Source organism: Limulus polyphemus, unplaced genomic scaffold (genome assembly GCF_000517525.1).
Source record: "Limulus polyphemus unplaced genomic scaffold, Limulus_polyphemus-2.1.2 Scaffold2380, whole genome shotgun sequence".
Lineage (NCBI taxonomy): Eukaryota > Metazoa > Arthropoda > Merostomata > Xiphosura > Limulidae > Limulus > Limulus polyphemus.
Genome location: NW_013667990.1, coordinates 89,727 through 116,659, shown reverse-complemented (window position 1 = coordinate 116,659; position 26,933 = coordinate 89,727). Strand labels below are relative to the sequence as shown.

The following is a 26,933-nucleotide window of genomic DNA, read 5'->3' as shown; positions in this document are numbered from 1 at the left end:
GCAGCTGTTTATTGAGACTTTATTACTCTTAAGAATTTATAGCTTTGCTAATTCAGTTTTTCTGTTTTCCCTGACCATTTGTTTAAATATAACATGTGGTGTTAAATGTTACATCCACTACACTAAATGTTACATCCATTACACTGAAAGAATAGACACAAAATACTGCTGTTAATTTTCACAAATGCACAAATTTCATTGTTGTAAAACCAAGAAAATATTGAAAAAATTTAAATGGTTTTTAACATGTTCCTGAAACTGTGGAACATATTATTACATACTTAATATGCTCACCGTGGTACAGCAGTCAGTCTGCAGACTTACAATGCTAAAAACCGGGTTTTGATACCCACGATGGGAACAGCACAGATAGTCCATTGTGTAGTTTTGTGCTTAACTACAAACAAACATACATACTTAATACTTACAAATATTTTTAAGCTAATTGTTGTTTAGTAAGCCAGAATCAAAAATATAAAACTAAACAAAGAGTGGGAGTTCTAGTTTGTAAAATAATAGACATGTCAGAATTTTTCTTTTTGTTGTACTGTATTATGCATAAAATGCTTGTGTGCAGTCACTGTGTCTGAATTTACTATTTCTTTATGTTACGCATAATTTTTATTTATGGATAGAACTTTCAGTATGATAGTATTAGTGCATTGTACTGATATTTAAACTCTAGAATCTCTTGTTTTAGATTATTTGTATCTTTGTACAAGTTATAGTTTTAAAGAGATTTTTGTGAGGTGAAAAGTATTTTTTATAATATTATTTTATCAAATTTGCTACTTTTTAAAGCATGACATATACTATTTCATATAGTTCATTCTTAAATCTTGCTAATCGGAATGTTATTTTATCACTCAAATACATATTAAATAATCAGTTGTGAGGTATTTACACACACACACACTGTCTCCTAGACTTGAGGTAAAGCTGATTGTTGTCATAAATTTTAAGCTAAGGATTGTGATGATCACAATGAAGTATTTTATTCTTATTGCACAGTTTAGATTGTTCAGTTGATAGTGCATCAATTTCAGATCACTGCTGTGAGATGTAATAGCAAGTTCAAACTCTGATCAGGGCACGTTATTCAAACCCTGAACTAGTATATAACACCCTGCAGGATGTTATCCCATCCCTGAAACCATCTAAGCTGACTAGTTATTAAATCACATACACGTGTTTTATTATTGTATTAGTAATTGGTCTAGGTTTATTTGTTTCTGCTAGTTGAGGATTATCATGGATATTGTGTATGTTTGGGACAGAGGTCAAACCCTTGCTGAGTGTGTGATATTATAGACAGGATGATTAGTATCTGCTTTGGACCCTAGCCTTGGTAGCAGTGTTAATACAACATTAATTTCAAAATACTAGTACGGAACTTGGGGGTTTTGAGGTTAAACCCTAGTCAGAGCAGATCAGATTTGCTGTATTTTAGGTTATTACAGTTAATAATTTATAACTAGTTACAATATAAGGTTTGTAATCTGGAGTTATATTTTGGAATTAAAAAATTAAAGAAAATGTATAACTTTTAGCAACAGTAAAGTTATAGACTGTGCACAAATATGCCCGTGATTGAACCTCGGTGAATCAAGTAACTTGTGGTTCATTAAGGGTGGTGTGAATGGCAAGGTTTAGGATCTCTCTTGAAATTAATGGGAAGAAAAGGTAATGTCAAGATAAAGATCTTGAAGCCCCTGCAGTATAAATAATTCAGTGAACATTTAAATTTAATGGATGTGTAGTTCACTTAAACATGGTTATATGGTATTGTTCATCAGAGATTTAGCTTCAAGCTTCTGTTGTTCTGATGTGCTGGATAGTGTTTTATTGTTAAAGATTAGCCTTGTTCCAAGGGGATACTGTAGATGTGCTACTGAATAGTAGAAAGTTGTTTTGTACTGTAGAATAGTGTTATTTGTTAGAGCTTTGATTTCAAAATAGCAGCACATGCTGATAGTCTCAGGAATGAGCTTTGGTCAAAGGTGATTTAACATTTTGATCTGTTATTCAAGTAAAATGAAAGCATTTTTAACTCTCAAATGACCAACTTATTTTTATACCATTCACTGCTAATGTAGTCCATGTATTACATCTATCATATTGAGTAATTTTATATTCAATATGGTACATTATCTCTGCTCATACAGTGCTGCCCTCTATATGAAAAAAAGACGCATGCCACAAGTCTTTTATCTCCCCTTTATTGAAATTGACTGATTCCAGTGCATCTATCATGCAAATAAACATGCGTCAACAGTTCACCAATAAGAGTGTGACTCCCTCTATTTAATTCTATTGAACTATCACTTCTCATTTAGCAGCCCTTGTGTTCAGACGTTTTTTTTTTGTTTTTTTTGGTGCTCTTTGAGTGTTTTGCATTCGTGAATTTAATCATTTATTTTCGAGGTGGGATTTCATCATTAATTCATTTTCTTTACATTGAAGTCGTATTTTACGTTAACTTCATTTCCGAGGATTTATTTTTTTTCCTCACTGCAATGAATTCTCAGGTTAATGTTACCATTTCGAGTATCATACCTTCTACTAGCACTATTTCACAGTCTGCAGATGGGGAGACCTGTCGTTAGATTTATCTGCCATGAGATTGATCAACCTTCTTCTCTTGAACTTGCCCCACTTTCTCCTGAGCATATCGTGTCTTCTTATGCCCCACTTGCGGAATCAGCTAGACCTAATACCGCAGTTTTAGACATGATTTCTCAGGTGTGTGATGTTTTATCCATTTCCCCGATTTCCTATGATCCACACCGTTCTTTGTTGCATGATAGTTCTTTCTCTCTATATTTCATTTTCCCATTCTCTCTAGATATAAGGGTTCATGTTGAGCAGTTTACTTCACAATTGGTTGAGGGTGCCAGCATTCCTCATCCTCCACAGGCCACGGATCAGTTTGCATTAACTTACCATCAGGTTGACTGTCCGTTTTTCGACTCTCAACAATTAAGGTTGATTTTACCTGTGTGAGTGGGGCAGTTCCTAATTTTCCTATGCATTTAACCCAGTTTCACTCCTTCATCTTACCCTTCTTCCCTTCTACGGTATTTATCTACTATCCATCTTCTTTCCGAGGGAAACCACTGAGACCCTGAAGGTTTTTCGAGGAAAACCTCACCCTTATTACCTCCACATTGGCTAGATTGTCGTCTTCGGCTCTCGGATTTCACACGTGATATTTCTATTGGGATTTTCTGGGCCCAGCTGCAGCCTTGTCCCAGGTTCGTTTGCCACCCCCTTAACTTAGGAATTTATGTTTGGCTCCTTTTCTTTAGTGGTATGTTTCTGCTCATGTACCTGAGACTTTGGAATCATGTGTGGAGTCTGTGCATCAACACTCTACCCTTTCCTCTTTGATAGCATGTTTGTTGCAGTCTGAGCCAAAACAAGCCCCTATTCCTGTTTCCCGTCCTAGTCCTTCTAAGCCTTTACCTGTTCCTCCTTCCAGAGGTTTCTCATCTTGTTGTATTATTCGATGTAGATGGGCACATCGCCAACAATACCAGTGACTACCCAGTGAGTTTTGGTCCAGTGGGAGCTCGATTTTACGAATTTGTTCCCCTTTGGTGATCGTTCACCACAGATCTGTGGGTTCTTCGGGTTTTATCAGAAAGACTTGTTCTACAATTTCTTTCCCCTTTCATTTATCTCCAGTACCAATTTCCTTCTCCATGCGTCGGGATCCTACTACTAGTCAGCATCTGGCAGAGGCATCGCAAGACCTTGTCTCATCGAACCTGTTCATCATACTTCTCCAGGCTATTTTTTGTCCCCAAGAGACCGGAGACTGGTTGTCTGTAACAGATTTGTCCCACCTCAATTAATTTATTAATCTGCTCCGTTTCACCATGAAGTTGTTTCTCATCTTCAGGTGGGCTTTTTCTCCACGTTTATGGATGACCATAATGGACGTCGCAAATGCTTATTTGCATATCCCGATATCTCGTCAGTCACGGCACTATATTTGGTTTCTTCACCACGTAGTGGCTTATCAGTTTTGTGTACTGCCCTTCTGGTTTGCTTCAGTCTCATACATTTTTTGTTGGGTATCAGAGCATTTGCTCGTCACTTACATGTTATTGGTTTGCAGTTTGCACTTTCATCATCATATGGATCACTGGCTACTGTTAGCTCATTCCGAACAGGAGTCTGCCCATCACACTCAACAGCTGCTCAAGTGGGCTGGCTAATCAATTTGGAGAAATCATTCCTGAGACATACCCAATATCTTGTCCATTTGGGTGTTTTTTCAGCACCCATTTCAGTCGGGCTGAATCTTCTTCTTCTTTTTGACTTTATTCGATGGAGCTTTCAGTTCTCCATGCTCTTACTGCTCCCTTCATTCCAGCTTGCGAGGTTCTAATGCTTTTGAGGATGTGGTCTTCCATGGCAGCCATTATCCCATTAGGTCGGGCTCTTCACGACCAATGGAATCTCACGAGGGATCCTTTGAAGGCTCTTATTAACCTTCCTTCTACCCTGGTCGACGATCTGCAGTGGGGTTGGACAAAACCCACACATCAGCGTGTGTTGCGCTTCCTCCTTGTTGTCCAAATTTACACATTTTCACGGATGCATTCCCTCACGAATGGGGAGTGTGGGTCAATCTACAGGAAGCTTCAGGATATTGGTCTTTTGCCAAGAGGGCTTATCATATCAACATCCTGGAGCTTCTTGCTGTACATCGTGCTTTGGTTAATTTTTTCTAACTGGCCAGAAATCATCTGGTAATGATCCATTCTGACAATTCTACAGTGGTTGCTTATCTCAATCACCAGGGTGGCACCCATTCTCATTCCCTATGTATTCATACATTGGATCGTCTTTTTTTGGGGGCCCACATGCTAGATATTCATATCATTGCATGTCATGTTCTGTACTCACCCATGGACTACATGGGTAAAGTAGAAGGGGATAGCTGCCCATCCAAGCCATGCCTAGTATTGAATAAATTAATATGGTCTGCTTTTAAAAATAGGGTCACTTGTAGCACTGTCTCCGGTGTTGTCATTCCTCCAGACTATCCATGTTCTTCCCTCCTTTTCTTCTAGTGGAGTTTGAAAGTCCTTACCATTTTTAAGTTCCAAGCTGCTGGGATGGTGGGCCATGGAAGCATCCTCCTTAATGGTTTAATGAAATACAACCACATTTTGAATTCCCTTTCTTGATTACCAAATTTGGAAACTCTTGTCTGTTTCATGGGAGAGGGGACTCTTTAGCATCAGTTTTGCCCTCCAGTGCCCAATACTCTCGTCTTTGCCTGATCTTTCTTACCATACTCTTTACTTCTCCTCTGTACACTTAAAGTTTGAGACATTCCACCATGCCCCAGAGAATTTTTGCAGGAGATTCTCCTTCTTTTCTCCACTATGGCCCATTCCAATTCTTCTACTATTTTCCTGCTCACTGGGCTCTTTGTTGCTCAAAATTGTTGGGTAGGGATACCCTCCTTTCCCAGGTTCGACATTTTTCTTTCTTTCTAGGAGATCTCTAACTAGCTCCCTCTCTTTGCCTTGAAGATTTGGGTGTATTCCCAATTCAATTGAATCATGAGTGGAGGCTGCCCATTATCAATCCTCACTTTTGTCCTCAGTTTCTACACTGTCCCAAACTCAACCCCTCTACTGCTGTGTCTTGACCTAGTCTGCTGTTTCCTGTCTTTCAGTCTTCATTTCCCAAGTTTCCTCTTATACCCATCTGACTTTTACCAAGTATCAGATTCGTTGATCTTATCAGTGAATACCAAGTCAAGGGAGGGTGAGGCTGTCTGTCAGAATTTGTACATCTGTGGTCACACTTTTCTATGCACAGAGAGTAACTCTTCTTACCATGGTCTTTCTCTCCAATTCTCATGCCCTCTCCCCCCCAGTCTGTTTCCTCCATTGAAACCCATCTATCTATAATATCTGAATGAGGCAGTGTTTGTTAACAGTTCTAAATTTTTCCTCACTCCCATTCAATATCTTCTTCATCGGGGTGTGTTTTTCAACTCCTTCCTCAGCTAGTCACCAGGATTTGTGCTTATCCTACTCATACTGCATGGAAAAGTTTTTACTTTTGGGGACCATGGCTTCACTGAAACCACTTATCCCTTTGGGGTGTGCACATATGCACCTCCTCTAATGGTATTTGCCAATTCAATCTTGATTCCCTCTTTTATGCTACCTGACAACCCAACTTCCTCTTCTCCTGCCACTATATCCTCTTTCTTGCTTCAACCTCATGTTACTGTTTCATCAAGGGATTTCATCCCTCCTACTTCCCATTTGGGTTTTGTCCAGTCTTTCACCCATGGAACTGAAAGCTCATATCATGTAGCCTTTTTCCTTTGTCATTGATATCACACTTCCATCTTATCCAGCTACCAGTGTATGTGGCATGTCTTTCACTGTTGATCAATCCATCATCACTGTCCTACCATCAGCTATCTCTCTTCTTTCTTTACCTGTCTGTTTAACCATTGATCAACTGTTTCCACCATTGCCAATTATCGTGTGGCTGTGTCAACAACATTTTGCCTTTTTTGATACTGCATGGTGTTTCCTCCCTAGTTCTTTCCACCTTGTTCCATTCCTTCCTTCTCCATAGACCCCTTGCCTAGCTTCCATACATAACTGAGACTACAATGTTGTTCTGTTTGCTCTTACCTATGCACCTTTCAAGCCATTGACAATTTGCACCTTATATCACATTCTCTTAACATCTGTGTTCTCTTACTTCTAGCTTGTGGTCACTGTCATTTAGATAGCTATACTATAAATTCTTCCTGTGCCCTGTTCCATTGCTCTTATATTCATCTTTATCCTGACCAGTCCTTCCTCCCAATACTTTGTCTGCTCAGGAAGATGACTGCTTTTTCTCTCCTATTTCCCTTTCATTTATTTCTCACCTCTATGATCAGTCAGACCTGGACAGACTATTGTGACCTGTATATGTTCTTCATTAATTAATGCTTATCTCATACCTCACACTTTCTAGGCTCCTGTCACCAACTCTTCATTCCTTGAGATTTCTCTTCCTCTAGGAACATCTCTCCTTCTACTCTTGCAGGTTGGGTCTGACTAATTCTACATTTAGCCTACTCCTCAATGAGGGTTGATGCTCACAGTCTGTTCTTTATCCTTCCCATCAGATTTGTCACCTCTCTCATTTTCTTGCTGCTCATTTCCAACAGCAACTGGAGGAATCCTTCAGGCAGGCATGTGGACTACTACTTACATCTTCGTAAATCACTGGTTGGTGGGGCCTCCCAAGGTATATTTATTTCACAAAATTCTGCATTGAACCAGGATAACAGAAAGTGCTTATACCATTTGCCCTGTCTCCATATATGTCCACTGTGAAATGGGGTGTTGTGCAAGACTACTCAAAGTATATTTATATATCTAACAATTGTTTGATCCAGATCATACCTATTCCATGGACAACCATAGAAAAAAAACCAGCAACGGGAGGGGGTGTTCTGCCTATTTCCTTTGTTTTCAAAATAGGGTTATGAGGTCACCTGTTGCACCATCTCCAGTAAAACAAATTTCCAGCAGAATGACTGATGAGGATCTGGGCATTTTTTTCAGGTCTCCCTATCACAAATTCCTCCCTGTTTTCTCTTTGAGTGGAGCATAGGAGACCCTTCCCACTTATCAGTTCCTAGCTACTGGGGTGGTGGACCATGGAGAATCTTCAACAATTGGGATGTAACCACTGGGGCTATAATAAGGGGTGCCAATACAGTGGGAAGTGGAATGGTAGTGACACTGTCAGTGTAATGCAGGTCACCCCTCATATAGCTCACCACATGTCACTTTTGTCTTCCTCCTGTGGCCTGAGTCTGTACCAATAAGTTGAGATGAGCACACACTATAATACTGTGCTCACCTCCCGCAGCCAGAATCTGTTCAGTAGGGTTGAGGTGAGTACATAATACGATACTGTTCCCTCCTCCTGCAGCTGATATCTGTTCAGTTGAGTCAAGATGTGCACACACCATATTACTTTCTATGGCACGACTACTGTGCCCTTCCCCTGAGCTGGTGTCAGTCCAGTAATGTCTGATGATACAATTGAGGTGAGCACAAGGTACATTCTAAACTTACTCCAACCTTGTTATACACATTAACCTTTTGAACTCTTGCGTGAAAGTATTCTTATTCTGCCCATCCCTGTGACACATTGAGCTCATTTGTCTCTTCCTGCCTTTTTCTGGGCAAAGAGTATACCCTGGAAAAGATGAGATGTGGTCTCCTACAAGTGTGCCCCTGCCATAGGGTGTCACACTCCATGGACTTCCTTTAGGAGCTTTCTGAGGGGAGTTCATTTAGGTGAATCTTTTCACTGGCCCCTCCACCACTATAATGTGGTATTCTAGTTTAACTGTGTGAAAAAGCATAGTATCGTCTCAGAAGTTAACATTTTCCTTACCTCAAATGTCACCTTACTTCCTCACTTCTGGTGCACTTTGTATTCTTTACCTCATCAAAGAATGAATATTCACGAGAGCAATTGCGTAGAAAGAGTTAGTATGTAGGGAGGTGTTTACCCTCTGATTGGTAGAGGGCTCTTTCTACATAATTTCCCATTATGTGGTAGTGCAATTTATGAGAATTCTTGTGAGATTAGGTGGGAGACCATTAAAAGCTAGTGGTGTGCAAATCCTTAAGGCAGATGCATGGGAAAGATAGCTTAATTGTGTGAATAGGTGAGTATTTATCAGAAATACATTTTCCTTAATGGAAAATGTTAACCTCGTGACTTGTCAGGGTTGAAGACCTCTAAAAAATGGATATATATTGATAAAACTATCAATGACATGCTAATTATAACTTGTTTTTTCATGAAATTATTACAAAATATGAAAAATTAATTCTTTAATATAATTTTTTACTCCTCAAAATGCATTGATAGTATATATTTCACATACATAAACACATTGTAATAGCTTCTCCAGTTTTGTGAAAAGGACACAAATTAAAGTAAGATGCATGTATACATGGCCATTTTAATGAATTTAAAAAAAAAAACCTCTAATAACTGTTAGAAGTATATTTGACTTGCTGTGACACTATTGGGATAGATAAACTCAATTAGTGTAAGTAATTTTATTTTTACAGAATTTTGAGTTTTTCACCTGCTTTTGACCCACTCACACAAATAAATTATATATAGAAACTTTGACATTGCAGAACAGCATAAATGTTCACTGTAAATTATTTATTTTGTTATGAGGAATTCCCTTTGGAAGAATTAAAACATCTGGCAACTAAAATATAAATTCACTTGGTACCATGGAAAGGTTGACTTTAATATAATAGAAATGTTATATTTAGTAAATTTATGTTGAAGTAGTGCAAGTTAAAGGTTCTTGTAAGGGATAAGGTGCTTAGTCATTCATAACTTCATATGATCAAATGTATATAATAATCTACTTTAACCTGTTTTTATAAAATGATTATATTTTTGATGTTATTTTAATGACTATAATGCTAAGGCATACATAGTGAAAATAGGTCTTTTTGGATTACATTTATCCGATACCATGTACTGTTCTCAGTTGTGGAGTAGAAACATAAAATCGACGAGTTACTAAAAAATGTACTGCAGTGGTTACTCATTGTACTAGTGTTGGAACAATGTTTAGTGTAAATAAGTAATTTTCTTTCTCTTATTGGTTGTTAATCCATTTATAGTATCACCAGTGTTTTGATACCAGTTGTTGTTTCCAGTTCAGATGAATAGTTATACAAGAGTTTGGTGATTTATCAAAATCACCAAAATTTCAGTGAACTGTTGATAGTAATGTGCAAATAAAACAAGTTTGATTAATTACTATTTTAATTAGTGAATTTAAATATGTGAAACAAAAAATTACCAAGGAAAAGTCCTAAACACACATGCAAAGAATCTCATGGTTTTAGTACTAGGTTTTTATATCTACACTGTAATGCTGAAACTGGTTGATGAGACACAGAAACTTTCAAGGGTTTTCTAAGAAGTTTAAATGTAAAACTAAACATCTGTATGACAACATTTGCCAGAATTTATAAAAGTTTCATGATGCTTTTGTTGATAATAATTATAATTATGTACATTATTCAATACACAGTTAACAAAGTCATTATGTTTAGATGTCTATGAATATTGTGTTTAATATTACTAAATTTATGTGTGCTTTTTTATGTCTTTTACATGTAATATTGTACATTTCAGTCTTTCCTTCAAACACAGGTAAATATACCCTTTAATGCCTTTTTTACAAAAAAAATCAATTATTTAAGAAAACGGAGAGGGTGTCAATGATTTAAAAAAAAAATTAACTGTTTTCTTGGTATGATGAACACCTTTTTCCAAAGTCAGATAAGTTGGGCAAGGCCTAATGATTATCGTACCAGGTTATGGATAGACTATTCAGGGTTTGAGCCTACAACATGTTACCAAACACACTTCCAACTATCACATGCGTGTGTATTATAACTTATTTCTACTGTTCAGTTAAAAGTATCTGTGTAGATAAAGGGTGTTTCTGGCTGGTTGCTCTCCTTCTAGTCAGTGGTTCTGAATTAGAGAAGACTATGCCTGATTTTGGGGTCTCTGATGTGAATGTGTAGCTAATGTATTGTACAAAGTGCCATTCAGGTTGGAAATACCAGAATGAAAGTTCTGGATTTTCTGATTAAAATCTCACAAAATAGCACTTTTTTGACATCCTGGAAGTGTATATGAATATGTGTCATACATCATAACTAACTCTATACACACACATTGTAAGAAATATTAAGTTTTATACACATACACAACAGCATTAACCCATTTGGCAATGTTACTTCATACATCCGTGGTAAGTCATGGTATATACCTGTACCATAAATGTATTACAAATGTAATAGTAAATATATTGCATCACATGTATCTAAATTCTTTTTAAAAAAGGAAATATCATTCACATCCATTTTTACTGTCGTAGCTGTTTTAATAATCTATAAGCTTACTGCTTATTTTGTTGAATATAGTTTGAAATGACAGAATTTTTATAATAATTTACTACCTAGAATGTTAGTAAGCATGTACCATTTTGTAATCATTATTGTTATTCATGTGCATATATATTTTCTGAAATGTCTTTGGAATGTGACTAGTCAGTCTGTCCAAAATATACCAAAGGATCTGAAGTTATAAGAAACAATTATATTTTATATGTGAATAAAATTTATAATTGGAATTAATAATTTGTTTATAGTGTTAATTTTATTTCCTGTTACATACTTACATTATGATAAGTTCCTATATATATTTTTTCATAAGCTGCAACCTGAAAAGAAACTATTAATGAGAATTCTTTGCAACTAGCTTTATAAACAGTTGCTAAACTGTCTGACCATAATATTGGAACCCGCGTCTGATACTGGGTTTGACACCTTTTCCCATAATAAGACATAATTAGGATTAGTGTTTCTTGAAGTAATTTAGCTAAAGCAGACTAGATTGTTGTATTACCATGTCGGTAATACATCTTTCTGTTGTATATATAGTTGGGATTGGTGTTGCATAAACACCACAAGTTTTGTCATGTGTTTTGTTTATATGAAGCATATTCTTTGATATTGGGATATTATACACGCATCTTGCTACAAGCATACTACCATTGTCCCATCTCTAGTAGTTGGCACTGCAAAAACAATTTAAGTTTTATGTGATTTCATCTGTAACTTTATTCTGTTTTTGAACTGGTTGTTATCTTCCTTGAATATAATTGGAGTTAATAATTTGTGCTTTTAATGCTAATTGTATTTCCCTGTTATATAATTTATTGAAACCCTAATCTAATGTTGAGTTTGACATCTTTTCCCCTAAGGAGACATATAGTTGGGACTGGTGTTGCATAAACTCCAGAAGATGAAATTGAAACTTGATATTATCCATATATATGTTGGCAGATGATTACAATGGAAAATGTAATATTAAAGTTCATCCCAAGGATTCTCTGTTATATTGAGATCTGGTGATTATACTAACCAAGGAGGATGACAGTCATGCTATTGTTCTAACTTTAGCTGGATGTAAAATTGGCTGTGTAAGTTTTAAGTACACTGAATTGTTATATTACCATCTTAGAAAAGTCCTTGCTAATTAGGGATTAATGTAAAGCTTCTCTAATTTTCAGCATGCTATTTGGTACACACACTAATATGTTGTAAGTTGCAACATGGAAAGAAACTGTTAACATGAATTTTTTGTAGCTAGCAGAACAGCATAAAAGTTGCTGTAAATTATTTATTGTTTTCTTACTAGAAATTCCCCTTTCTTTCACAATTGACACAGGTAAGTACACACTTTAATCCCTATTGTAAAAAAATCAACTATTTAAGCAAAGAAGAGGAGACATCAATGCATCACACTTATCTAGATTTTTTTAGAAAATGAAGTAATCCTTCAAATCAATTTTTATTATTGTACTGTTAATGGGAATTTTTTGTAACTTGCCTTATCAACAGGTTCTAAACTGCCTAACCACATTATTGGAACTTCTGTGTAATGCTGGGTTTGGTATCTTTTACCATAAGAAGAAGACATGCTTTTACTTATTGTTTTGCAGACTACTCATGATAAAAACTACGTCTCTGGAATTATAAAGCTGTTCTAACAATCACCTAACACATTACATGATCAGATTATTCTGCATTATGCAAATAGGTGGTGTGTTTTATAAATATGTATATATGGGGTTTTGATAATGTGGGTTGTCAGTGTATGACTAAAAAAGCATTGGTAATTATATCTTACGATGCAAATTTAACCTCTGACTGCAACTGCTTTAAACGCATGTGGAATTTTTGTGAGCTCTACACGGCACACTCACATTCAAGTGTTGGAGGTGGACTGTATGGCAAATGAGCAGTCAATGGATTAAATTAGAGAATGTTGGAGGTGGACTGTATGGCGAATGAGCAATTAGTGGGTTAAATTAGAGAATGTTGGAGGTGGACTGTATGGCGAATGAGCAATTAGTGGGTTAAATTAGAGAATGTTGGAGGTGGACTGTATGGCAAATGAGCAATTAGTGGGTTAAATTAGAGAATGTTGGAGGTGGACTGTATGGCGAATGAGCAGTCATTGGATCAAATTAGAAAATTATGTTAACGTACCTGTAAACTGCTGTAAAAAGAATCAGTTTTTGTATCGAGCACCACAGAATCTACGATCCTGAGAATAGTTTTTGTTACAGGAACAGAAGCTTTGACTTGGATTATTTTTTTATTGTACTAAACATATCAACAAAAGTTTCAATAATCTTTATATGTAAGCTTGTAACACCAACAAAAGTTTAAATTTGGAGAATCTATACTTTAGAAATTGGCTATATGAACAGAGGTTGTCGCTCAAAGAATCAGTTTTTATAACTTATATGAAGATTAGTTTACCACAGTCATGAATAACGAGCAGGTTAATTCAAGAATTTAAAATAAATTAACAAATAAATGATGGTGTTAAAAATTCTTACCCTAATTCTGATGTATTGACATGTTTTTACATAAAACTCATGAGAAATTACATTTTACCAACTTTAATCGAGTTCACACCATAACAGTTGTTGTCAAGCAATTTGCTAATATAGATTTTCAGTCTCTGCTGTGTGTGTTGTATCCCAGCCAGCCTGAAGAACACTGGATACAGCATATAGTGAGAACATTAATCATTACCTTTCAGAAAGAGCTAGACTTTAAGGAGATTGAACTTAGGTGACATGAAGAGTACCATATAGGATACTAAACAATAAAACTCAGCACAAGGCCCAGTCAGTATATTCTCCTAATGATTAATACACAACAGAAGAGAGCTTTGATTGAGCTGTCCACTTGCATTTTTTTTTTCATCTTTTGCAAGTTAAAAATTTATATCAAATGAACTGAGGAATAAAACTAGGAAAATATCCAATACTGTTAACTATTAAAAACTAGTTAAAATAAAAAGTGCAAAGCCCAAACAAAACTTAGTTACAGGAAGCCAACAGCACAATAGTTGAAGTACTCAATAAAACTACAGAAATGTTTCCATTAGCATTAATATAGACTTTGCAGAAGGTTTAAACTTATTGATTACATGGTGGAATAAATGAAACTTTCTCTGTAATCAATCTAGAAAGAAGTATAATGTATCAGTGAAATTTCTTTGTAATTCTCTCACATTACTGATCTGCTACAATATCTTTTACTTGGATAATACGAACTTTGTGATTAGAGTACAAATAATTACATGAAGACACTAAAGGTTCAAAGTTATGATAGTATCCAGTGCACTTCGTGTATGCTTTATATGTGTCCATTGTCAATACCTGAACAAGTATACACAGCCACTCACTTAATGTCTCTTAAAGCAAGTGTGTGTGTGTGGTAATTACCAACAATGGCCAAGACATCATTAAAAATAAATAAATAAATAAGTTTAGAAATCAAACACAGTAACTTAAAATGATTTAAGTTACAAACATCAAAGTAGTGTATAAAGTTCTCACCAGGTTCTGTATAATAATTGTATAAATATTCTTTATTCCCTTCCCTAGGACTATTTACAAAACATTTACCTCAGTGAATCACCATGTGCATTTCTGCAATCACATGTTGGGAAAAGACTAAGTCCTTAGCTTATTTAGTTAAAACAAGTTGAATTTTAACAGTATTAAAGTAATAATCAAATTCAAACTATTTGAAATAACACTATGTAAAAATGAATGTCATGGGTGCAGCAAGAATACTATCAACAGTATCCGCTGTATAATGAAATTAATAGTCAATGATATAATCAATACAAGTTCAAAATATTACAGAAATGGGCACAGTTTTTTGAAGCATTTCAAAAATAAATATGTTTATATGTAACTAATTGGTACTGTAATAAAAAAAAATCTTTGAAATAACTTTAATAAAGATTTGTGCTTGTGTCACTGAGCATTTTACAGAAAATACAAACTTGTACACCTACTTAGCATTGTATAACAAAAATTGAGTTTTGCAATTTTGTATACTATTAAACACTGACAAACACCTAATAAAAAAGTAATACATCAGAAATACAAATAATTTTTTTTATACACACATAATATTTCAATTACATACCAAAATAAACCTAGCAACTAAAAACTAATTCAAAAACAAAATCTAAAAGTTTTATATGAAAACATTATCAACATGGAATTTAACTATCTTTGCAGTAAACTACACATCTTAAGTTTTTTTATGAATCAATCCTCAAAGAGACTTTAAAGGTTTATTTGTTTATTAAAATGGTTTAATTCCTGCCAATCATAAAAAACTAACAAGCTGCAATTAAAAATTATATTTTTATCCAAAACTGGATAATTCATAAAATGGTTTAAACTTTGCTAAAGAGAATACAATCCACCTTATAAACTGTTATTCGGGAAAAGAATCAACAAAATTTTAATGACTTTACTTAATTAAAAAACAAAGGTTAAAACAGTAATTCAACAAACAGTTATAAGAAATAAGCATCTATATGTACCAAGATGCACAATCTTTACAACTGTGTGGCAAGTCTTTGCCTTATTTAGGTATTACATCACTAATGTTTGTACATGAAACTTCAGGACATTTAAGAAATTGTGTTGATACATATGTCATCCTGATTTAACAAAAAAGCTTAAAAATAAGAATTGAGAATGTTACACCTAAATGAAATTTTTGATCTCCAAGTTGTGCTATTTTTAGCTTGTACATAATGAAGTCAATTTTCTTTCAGTAGACAGAAGTACAATATTGTACCGAACATGGTAATAAGTAACCGTGACCTCAGTAAACACGATAAAATGCTCCAGTGCAAAATCCAAACAACTACTGAGAATAAAATAATCTTTACTTTGATGTTACTATCAATGATCAAGAGAAGAAGTTGCAGGTACTATAAATGTAAAAATAAGGAACTACATAAATTAGTCAAATATGTTTGTTGTGGCAGTGTTATATAACTAGGTTTCTGGAATTATTTTGTAATTTAAAACACCAATATACCAATCAACCAAAATTAGGGCAAATCTGTACACATTATTTGCTACTCAGTCCCAAAGAATTTAAATAGTGTAATTTTGGCCAAATGGTAACAAACTTTATCTTAGTCCTTTTTGCAGTACAACAATAAACAAAAATGATAGGTGGAATGGCTATGGTGTAAACATTCAAATGAATAACAAAATGGAAACTAAAACAAGTACTAAGTTATTACATACACATTATTATTGTTCACTACAGGTGTCATTTCAAGCAACTAAAGTCATTATTTCACTGACTACAAACAGGTAACTTGCTCTGATCAGAAGTTTATATTGATTGAAGCTCTATAAATGTTTAATACCTTTCATGCACATACACAAGTAAAGATGGAAATGTCTCCAACTAATACTGAACCTGCCTATTTTGAAAGAACTACAAACCACGAGATGGTAAAAAAGAAAATAACTGTGAACATATAAATAAATTATGAAAGAAACTGTTCCAATTGATTAAAAAGCTCCATTAAATATTTTTATCATTTTATGTACATTTCATCTAAAAATTACAAAGTATATTACGTGTATCTCAGAGTTTTCACCAATAATGAACCTGTTTAATAATGGCTGGAGATGGCTTGAATGGGTAATGAAGAAAAACTTTAATATAAGTTTAACATAACAGCAAATGTACAACGTTTCGACAAGGTTCTGTCATTATCAGGTAATGTACATTTGCTGTTATGTTAAACTTATATTAAAGTTTTTCGTCATTACCCATTCAAGCCGTCTCTAGCCATTATTAGTCTCAAAGTGGGTTCCTCGTCATCGAAAATGAACCTGCTTGTATGAGCAAATTTACAATTTAAAGAAAATATAAATTATCCTCTTCATGTTAGTCCAACTACCCGAATACTTCCCACCATACGATATTTTGTAATAGAGTTTCTCTTAGTTTTGCAATGAAATATATATATATATGATCCATATATATCTATCTTATTTACTTTGATCTATCTCACCATAAGAATGTACTGTTCACTGGACACCTTCTCCCAGTTTTTCAGTTAAAGAAGTATAGAAAATTATGTTACTGGTCATGCCAGGTATTTTACATTTCTTCATATATGTGTACGAACACATATAAACCTTGAATTACCACAAAATACATACACCATCAAATATATTTACTTTTAACATATAACATTCTAACATGTTTATCAATCATGGTTTACATATTTTCTATTTTAATAATGAAAATTATATGGAAGAATTCATTAGTCCATTTAAAAACTTGCTTTTAAATCTAACTCACAAATTATTAAATTATTCTAAAACAATAACTAGAGGTGAACGTAACAGACATCAAAGAGGTTAAATTAATTATAAATACCAATACATGTACACATCTGTAAATATACACCAAAAATCTAAACTTGACATATGTGACTTGAAAAGTTTTCATCTACATAATGTCTTATAAAAGTAGAAATAACATATGTATAGCTGGGTTAACAAGTTTATTTACAAAGAAAACTTAAATTTCCACACTTTGCTGAGTGTCACTGGACAAGCAGTTTTATCCAAGCATAAACTACCAATATAACAAATACAACGTATGGTATATCAATTAAAAATCTTCAAAGTCACTATTTTTCCTTCCCACCAAACATTTTCAAGATTAACCAATGAGAAATTTCATATTCAAATAATGTATATTATGTAGTTTGAAAAACAAAAAGATAAATATTATTAGTTTCAACAAATTTTAGATTCAAAAGAAAATCAAACTTCCTCTATACAAACATACAAGCAATATTGTTTGAAGCCAAAAAGCATTTACAAGTCATTTTCATGAAATTTTAAAAATGCTTCCTTTTTGGCATATCAGTTTCAGGAAATGCAAACAAAACAACAGAATTACTAAATGGCAACACTAAATACATACAACATGTTTAGTTGAATTGGTCAATACAGCAAACAGTGAATGACAAAAAACAGTTTCTTCACAACAGCCTTTAGAGCTATTTGGGAGTTCATACAGTTATAAAGAATAAAAAATTAAAGAATCAGAAAATAATTTACTCTAGTAAAATAAAGAAATATGGTTACAGAAGAAAATCAGAAAATTCAAAATTGCCAAATCATAACAAATTCGAACACAAAACATAAATGACTTTGAAATCCGAAGTATTTATAGCTTGTATTCAGAATTGTGTAGGAAAGTTTCTTAATATATGGATAAAGGTAAAGAAACTGTGGTCTGTTTACTAGTTAACAAAGAAGTGCGACCTCAAGAATTACATGTTTGTTTGAAATCTTGTTGATTATAAAATGTTCATTTAAAAGTAAATTCTATACTAAAATCATAATTGTTTTCTTCACTTTATTTAACTATCATGAACTTGATTGTGAAATGCAAAAATTTGAGAATGCCAAATAATGAATGAACCAGATGAAGAGACCATCAAACAGCATTTCAGAAACAAATCTTACAGCTTATTTTCTGTAAAATGCATAAAGGCAAAGCTAAGTTATTCCATTGCTTGTAGAACCCTTTCTGTCAGTTATAGATATATAAGTTTAAAAACTTCCTATATGCATATGAAGAAGTATAACTTTAAGGCTATTCTTTCTCTCATGTTGGCAACATTCATTACTTAAACGTTACATTTTTAAATTACTATTTAGCACACTATACAAAGACAACCTTATACTGCATGACAAATAAAATTAAACATAAAACTCTTGTAGTCTATTGGCTTACATGTAAAGTGAAATCTTCATAAAACATTAATTGCAAAAACAAGTCTGTAAATTATTACAAGAAGGAAAACGTCTTTTGTGAAAACTAAAGTGCATTTACTGTGACCATGTGAGTTGATAAACAACAGAACACTTACTCTGTAATTCTTTATTTGTTATTTTTTACTATTTATCTTTAAAAGCTTTTAAAATTAATATTATTGTAAATTTATGCAATTTGACATCAATTCAATAAGCTAAACAACACTAGGCTTTACTGATTTACAGACTATATGCTGTTAAAGCCTGCCAGTACTCTTATTCCACATATAACAAAACTTCCTATGTAAGAAAGACTATGATGAATGGATTATAATTTGCTCTTACCTTAAAGTACCATCAAGAATCATGAGACAAATTATTCCATGTATAATACCTCCTAGCAATCACCACTGATCTAAACTAATACTCTATTAACAAAATCTCAAGGGTATAAATAAACAAACCTCCTCATTTTACAAATATTGGAATTAACATATAAGAATGTTTTACCTAACTTTACAAAAAAAAAAAAAAGTCTAACTGGGAATTAATGCTTCGTACAAGCTAAATGACTGGAAAATGTTTAACATTTATAGCTACATGAAACAAATGCTCCTGGTTATGAATACCACTACGTAAATTTGAATGAAACAGCCTAATAAAAGAACTGTACAATTATGAATTAAATAGTTGAAGTGTGGGAAAACACAGTAAATTACCAGTAATCAATGAAATATACCTAAACACTAACTTCAGAGTGCTTTAAAATGTTTTCATATAGCAGAATTTCTGTGATTTGAGAGAGTCGTGACAGGTGATAAAGTTTGGATTCCAGCCTTACAAGATACAACCGTAGCATGGTCTAACTTTCCAGGAACCATCGCTAACTTTTCCCCAACCTTTCGTCGACGTCTACGCTGTTCAAGTTGATTTAAAGCAGCAGCATTATCCTTGTAAAGTTCAGGATCTTCCAAGATCCTTCTCTTAGCTACTGTAAGCTTAGTAGCAAAATCAATCATCTGCTCACACAGTTGGCGTGCAGTTTCACAAGGCTTGTCACCTTCATTCACTCCGTTTGTTAGAAGATCTTCCATCCGTAGCAGTGTAAGCTCATGCCGCTGATGAGCTTCAACCATTGGCAGAGTAATTTCAGCTTGAGGGCTGTGCTTTTCATCTCCATTACTATTTGCTCTTTGTAGTATCTCTTGTTTCTGGATTTTGCTTTCTTCTGGAGTGTCCTCTATTGTTGCTTTAGGTGCAGTTCTCTCAGTTTTCTTAGGGAGGGCAAACTTTCCTACAACAGGGTCAAAATTGTCAGAGATTCCATCACTTGTTAAAAACACTATATCACCAGGGTCAACTATTGTCATAGCAACAGTGAGATTGCTGAGTTCAGGATTCTGTCCATCAACAGGTCCTAGAGCACCAAGAGCATCCCTCATGTCTCGCATTGAATAAATATCATGAGATCCTACCAAACAGAAAATTCTCATTTTACTAAATTGTGTCCAGCTTAGTGTACAAATCAATGTCATTCAGAAATATTATATTAAAATTTTTTTTAAACCACTAAGAATTGCAAGGCATATTGGTTATCCTATGCTGAACCATAGAAACTACTTAATAAGAATGACAGTACTTTAACATTAGAAGTAATATAATTCAATCAGAAATTCAGACTAACATTTCACTGAACAGTAAAGTTAAGAGTTAAGCAGTGTTTTTAGTTTTCAGGTATTAAGATGAAATGTTTATTGAAGAGGCTGAAATAGGTTAGAAACATAATAAAGTGATTAAATGGAGAAAAATGAAGAAAACTATTTCAAGAAATTTTTTAATAGGATGACCTACTTGGGTGAAGTGTTTCATTCTAATATTTATACTTAGAAAAGTAACATTTTCAAGTAGAAATGTACCCTTTGTTTCATAAATGAAATTGATTTTCGTTTCATATTAGCTACTAACACATTGGCAGAATAAACAAAAATGAACTTGTTTTCTACAATATATTTCTTGATCTTTTGATTTCATTGCATTGTGTACTTTTTCTCAGATTATAGACTGGCCCCACTAAAAACCCCAGATGCATACTACATGTAATGCATGGTAAAAAATAACAGAATCAGAGAAATGATAAAACTATATAAAAAAAGAGAAAGGAGGTCTTCATCTTAGCCTTGAAAACTGCTTAACAAAGTGAAGGATGCCTGTCAGAGGGCGTTAATCTGAAAAAAAAAGCCAAGTAAGCACACAGAAACTTTAAACAAGAAACAGTCAGCACAATCCAGTCAGTACACACCACCTTTCATGAGCTGTCAGGAAGATGTGAGGATCAAACAGAAGAGCTCTATTTGAAGTATTGGTAGGGCTGACTATTGACCAGTTTGTTTGTTACACTCAAGAAGACAATCTTTAAGAATAAACTAAGTATCTCTCTCTCCTGGAATATCTAGGTTTGAAACTTATGAACATTATAGCAAGAAATCATGATCCTGTGACTCTTCTTACTTCGGAAAAAACATCAGACTAAGAAAATTTAGTACCCTTTCTCTTGTGATCCACACACACACATATGTTGTAGATGTATATTATGCATAATGGAAACATCCTAGTTAAAATAACAAGGCATTTAGTGATAAAATAGTGTTAAGTTATCAATATAAAAAAAACATTTTTAAACTCCAAGTGGATAGCCCTTTTTAAGTTACACATTTTTATAAAATTATCTTGTTTTACTAACTTTAATAAACACTAAGGAAAGAGGGTCTTGTGTTATATTAAACAAAGTGGGCTAGCAACTGAGTAAAAGAGCTGTTTTGCACACAACAGCTAAGTAAAAGCAGCATGAAACCCAAGATTAATCATTTTCCCAATAAGGAAAAATTACTATGTAGAAAAAAATGCAAAAATAAAACAGGATAGAGAAAAAACACTTATCAAAAAACCTGAAAATTGATTTTTAGGGGGTTGGTCTATTCCAGATTTAAACTCGACAGGGAGTTTAAGATTAACGGATGTATACCACAGCTCAGACGTGTCTGAAAAATGCAAAGACATTATGCAGTTGTACTTATATGTTTGCACTGAAAGAATCTGGCACAAAAAAGTAACCCCATGTATCTTAAAATTGGTTGGGTCCCACACAGGTGAGTGTGGAAGACTTAAGCCATCTATGGTATGGAAATAATTCTGTCCACAATTTTGTTTCAACACAGAAACAAAGCAACAAACATAAAGTTTGTTAGTAAAATAAGAACAAGAAACTACTGATATCTTTATAAACACTTTAATTTTATTTGAAAATATAAACAAAAAGAAGAGATGATATTCTCATTGTTGTTCATTCGGTTTCTTCAACCAATTATCAGATCTGACTTTTACAACCAACTTACATTACTAATAGACATCACTGGAGGTAAATACATACTGAGCTTAAACTTACGTATAAATAGGCACAATAAGCTATCTCGGTTGTACACATTACAAGAATCAAACCCAAATGTAAACATTATAAGCCTTCAATGATAATGATAAAAACAAGTAATAAAAAACATTTTGTAAATGTAAAATTATGTAGGGATGGCAGTGCCAAATGAATGCAGATAAGAATATAGGGATGATACAGTTATACATAGATCATCCCTGTAAAATGCACAAGTACAAAATGGTTATGAGGTCAGTCAATTTGACTGACCTTGTAGCAAAAGTCTGTAATAATTAAGACATTTTTTGACTCAACTTGGTTTTCCTTGTACACAAGTCCTAGGCTCTTAGTTACACTACACTGATGCCTACCCTGAAATGACCATGATATTATGATAAACAAAGTGCATACCAACAGTCAGGAATACATAACATCAATCTGCAGTAATATTAAAGTCAAATATGCATTTCACAGTATAACATTAAATTTTAATATTGAAAGTCATGTAGGGAGGATCTATGTATAGCTGTATTATCCCTATATTCTTGTTTCATTCTTTTTGACACTGCCATCCAAACATCATTTTACATTTACAAAATGTTTTTTTATTACCTGTTTGTGACATTTTTCCCCCTGATTGAAAGTTAATGTATTCTATGAATGTGTGTAAAAAATATAATATTATGTGTATTAATTTTTTTTTTTAACTCCTTCACTCCATACATAATATAGGGGTTCACTCTTTAAATACACCGATTGTATAGTGTACAAAGTATTGAGTATTCTACACGTTAGTCACCTAATGCTCATCTATTATTGGCTGATAATTCCTGTTTCATCCTGTACTTAAGCTTTTTAAAGGAACACCAGATTTCTGTAAAAAAAGCTAACTTCAAACATAATTTACACTAGAATTATGATTTTTTAAAATTACTACTAGTTATTACGACTAAGCATTGACATCATGCGCTGCACAGAAACACATAGTGGATATAGGTTTAAACTGAGATTAGTGATAAAATAGTTGTAGAGTTATCTCAACTGAAACAAGAAGGAAAAAGATGAACAATTTGGTGTGTTGGTCACTTTCTGGTTTAGTATCTTAGCAATGGTTTCTTGCCTTGTTTTTGGAATTGTTGGATAAAGAAACAAATGAAAGTGAGTGGCAATCATTGTTTAAAGTAAAACTTTCTGTCACTGTTGATTTTTTGTGTGCATTTTTGTATTATGCCTATTGTGTACCTTGACTATCCTTACATATGGAGGCTACTGAATCTATGATGACTGGTCAACATAAAGCCATGTCAGTCAATCTTGTCCAGCAATTTGTCAGCCACAAGCAAAGAGAGCATCATTCACATTTGCAAACTTTTCATTAGATTTCTTCACTAAAATGACTTTTGAAGACAATCTGATCATATATCACATAAAATTCTGAGAGATCTGATATCAAACACAAAAACAGCCAATAAAAATAAGTTGATTAATCAGAACAATTCAATTAACTACTGATAGTCGAATTAACCATTGTCCCAAGAAAACATTTCCCCATCACACACACACACACCTATTGTTATGATGACTGATAATTTTTGTTTCATTTTTGATCAAACAATTGGCAATATTTTGTAAAATATGGTTGTATAAATGTCATAAATAAGGTGAAAGATGTGATATACTAAGGTGTGACATAGCTACAGATATATGTCATTTTTACTGTTGGTCTGAAATAGCTTTAGCATGAATTTTGTATACTTACATTCAAAATCTGAGGCTGCATGGATATATGGTACCTAACCTCCCAAAATTCACAGGTCATTTAAATTAATTCTGAAGAGTAGTCATAGTAATTTGATAGCAAGCGATTAATATACACAATAAACATTTGATTATGAAAGAAATGAGAATTGTCTATCAATTTTATCCTATATCCTTCATTATTAATAACATTATTAAAACCATTAAAGCCAGATGTCATCTTACCTTGAGTTATTTCTCGTACACCATACTTTTTGCTGTAAACATAGGCAAGACTATCCCCTACATTACAAGTGCAAACAATAAACTTGTTGCTATCTTTCATCTGACACAAGACAGCAGCACACAAGGTTGTTAGCATCCCATCTTCCTGAAGAATTAAATTGTGAGCTGCATGGAAGGATCGCAGGAGACAAATGAAAATATCCTGTGTTACAGAAATAGGTGTTAGAATAATGGTCTTTCATGCATACATACAGTATTAGCTTCTTGATTTATGTATGTATACACACACACACTACCACATTCATATGAAATAACAAGTGATAAATGATCAGAAAAATAACAAATTTACCAAGTTCTGTATACTTTAGGTTTTATATATCATCAAGTGCTTATTTTTTTTTTACATTAGAATGATAAGCAGAGTATACATATTAAAATCATAATTAGGTAGAAATAATATCTTTATTTGTTTATAAAAAATAATTATTATATATATTAAAAGATTCTAAAACATTTTATTCTATGTGGTAAACAATACATTGAATTGTCTACATCTTGTGGTCAATAAATATACAAATCTGTGTGGTTAGTTTGAAAATTAGTTTAAATTTACATCATAATCAACTCACATAAGGTAAAATAAAGTGTGAAAACACCCATTTAAAAATGTTACATATACCGATTCACCACTGTTTTCAGTGAAAAACTAGTTCAATTTGGTGACAAGGCAGCTATTCGTTTAAAGGTTTTAAACTGAATTTTAAATCATTCCTCCACAATAAGTTTCTTCAATAATGGAAGTTGGAGCAGAAAAACAGCAATTAAGTGTAGTTTCCGGAATATACATGTAGTTAACTAAGATTAAGATATGGCAATTAGACAGGTCAGAGTAGATGACCAAAGGTTTCCAGTCTATAACAACTTTTGCAGTATGGTGAAATACATTTAATATGACACCTTCAAAGGCAACATCACTACCACTGGCATAAAAGTGGATCACATACTGAACTTGGTTTCTTGATGTTTTTATAGTAACACGTGGTATTGTCCCTTTCAGTAAAATAACTACACCAAGTACAATCGAAATAAATCTGGCCAACCATAATAAAACCAACATAACTCTACATTTGAAATCAAATGCTCAGTGTGCACCACCTTCAACTGCCTCTATTCATATACACATGAGTAAACTAATAAGATCTTACTGTCACTAGTCCTGAGACCTCAATGTGTGGTAATTGCTACACAGCATATGCACTTTCTGAATTAATGACGAGGCTTGTGTATAGCTTTTTCAAAATTGTGCTGCACATAACTGAGTTATTGCCATATAATATTTTTTATGACACTGGTTGCCAGGCTATACACTTAATTCTGAGCACAGACTGATTATGTTATAATTCCTATTTGTTTCACAATGGAGCTAAGTGTGTTGTGATTTTAATTACACAGTGGTTTTCCTGCTGTTCTTGTATTTTGTACTTAAGGTTTTACCAGCTGTTAAAATGAATTTAAAGGCTGTTGCTGTTAAAACATCACAATCTGTGTAGTTTTGGTTACAGAAGCACTTGTCAGGAAAGGCTTTATTATTATCTTCATCTTTTCCAAAATCTATTAAAAGTAAGACAAATGTCTGGAATCAAATCATGACAGGGAAACTTATCCATAAATAATAAAATCCTGTAAATAATGTTGCATGTGATCTTCTTGTTCAAGGTGCAGGTTTTCCATTAAAAGAAAGGGATTCATGTGCCTAATGACTTAACAGATGTTTAATTACTTAGCCAATTCTGCAGAAAGACACAGTGACCTAACCATTCAACTCATTCATCTTTTTAAGAAATGTCTTATCACATACTCTGGAACAATGAAGGTTTCCATTATTGAACAACATTTGTGATAGAACAGATTTTTTTGCAGTAATACTTTGAGGATAATAGAATTTGTGAGGAAATTTGGGAAGTTAGTCATTTACAATATGGGTTGACTAATTTTGATACATATTTATACTTTTCTTTTGGCCTTGGGTTACTCTCAAAAGATAAACATTTGAAACCTATAAAGAAACAGCATTACAACATCTAAGCAAGTCATATTGGTGGTTAGTTAATAATGTGACAAACACATTCAAGGAGTTTTATATTATTTTGTTTATTGTATACATGTAAATACTGAAAACCTTTTGTATAATATGTAAAGCATATGCAAAAGAACCTTACATACTGTCTTAATAACAGACTGGTGTTACTAAGGTTGTAACTGCCCCAACACAATTTCAAAGTAAGGAGAGACAAAATAGGTAGTCCTTATTATGTTGTCTATGAAATAAAGCAAAATGTCATCTCATGTGTGTCATGATGATGATAATATGTTCCAAAGTTTTGCTTTAACACAACAGTATAAGTAAGACAAATTTCATTTGGAAGAGTTTTCTTGAAGTATGCACAATTCATATTTGCAAAGAATGTTATCGTATGGAGCAGTAATTAATTCTAACAAGCAAAGTCTCACAATAAGAAACACCTCTTACACAATGGCAGCACCATCCTGTTCTATTAAATAACATGAGAGTAACAAAGTCTCACAATAAGAAACACCTCTTACACAATGGCAGCACCATCCTGTTCTATTAAATAACATGAGAGTAACAAAGTCTCCCAATAAGAAACACCTCTTACACAATGGCAGCACCATCCTGTTCTATTAAATAACATG

At 33.5% G+C, this 26,933-nt stretch overlaps 1 protein-coding gene across 2 annotated transcripts in view; it reads right to left on the bottom strand.

Annotated features, from left to right (window-relative positions):
* Positions 1 to 16,805: 16,805 nt before the first annotated feature.
* LOC106466787 (PP2C-like domain-containing protein CG9801) overlaps positions 16,806 to 26,933 on the bottom strand; it is a 26,971-nt gene continuing 16,843 nt past the window's right edge. For both annotated transcript variants that reach the window (XM_022394871.1, XM_013927090.2), the window contains exons 5-6: positions 24,219 to 24,420; positions 16,806 to 20,282 (exon numbers count right to left, since the gene is read on the bottom strand). In XM_022394871.1, the coding sequence (XP_022250579.1) occupies positions 19,585 to 20,282; positions 24,219 to 24,420 (900 nt within the window). In that variant the 3' untranslated portion in view covers positions 16,806 to 19,584. The remainder of the gene's footprint in view (positions 20,283 to 24,218; positions 24,421 to 26,933) is intronic.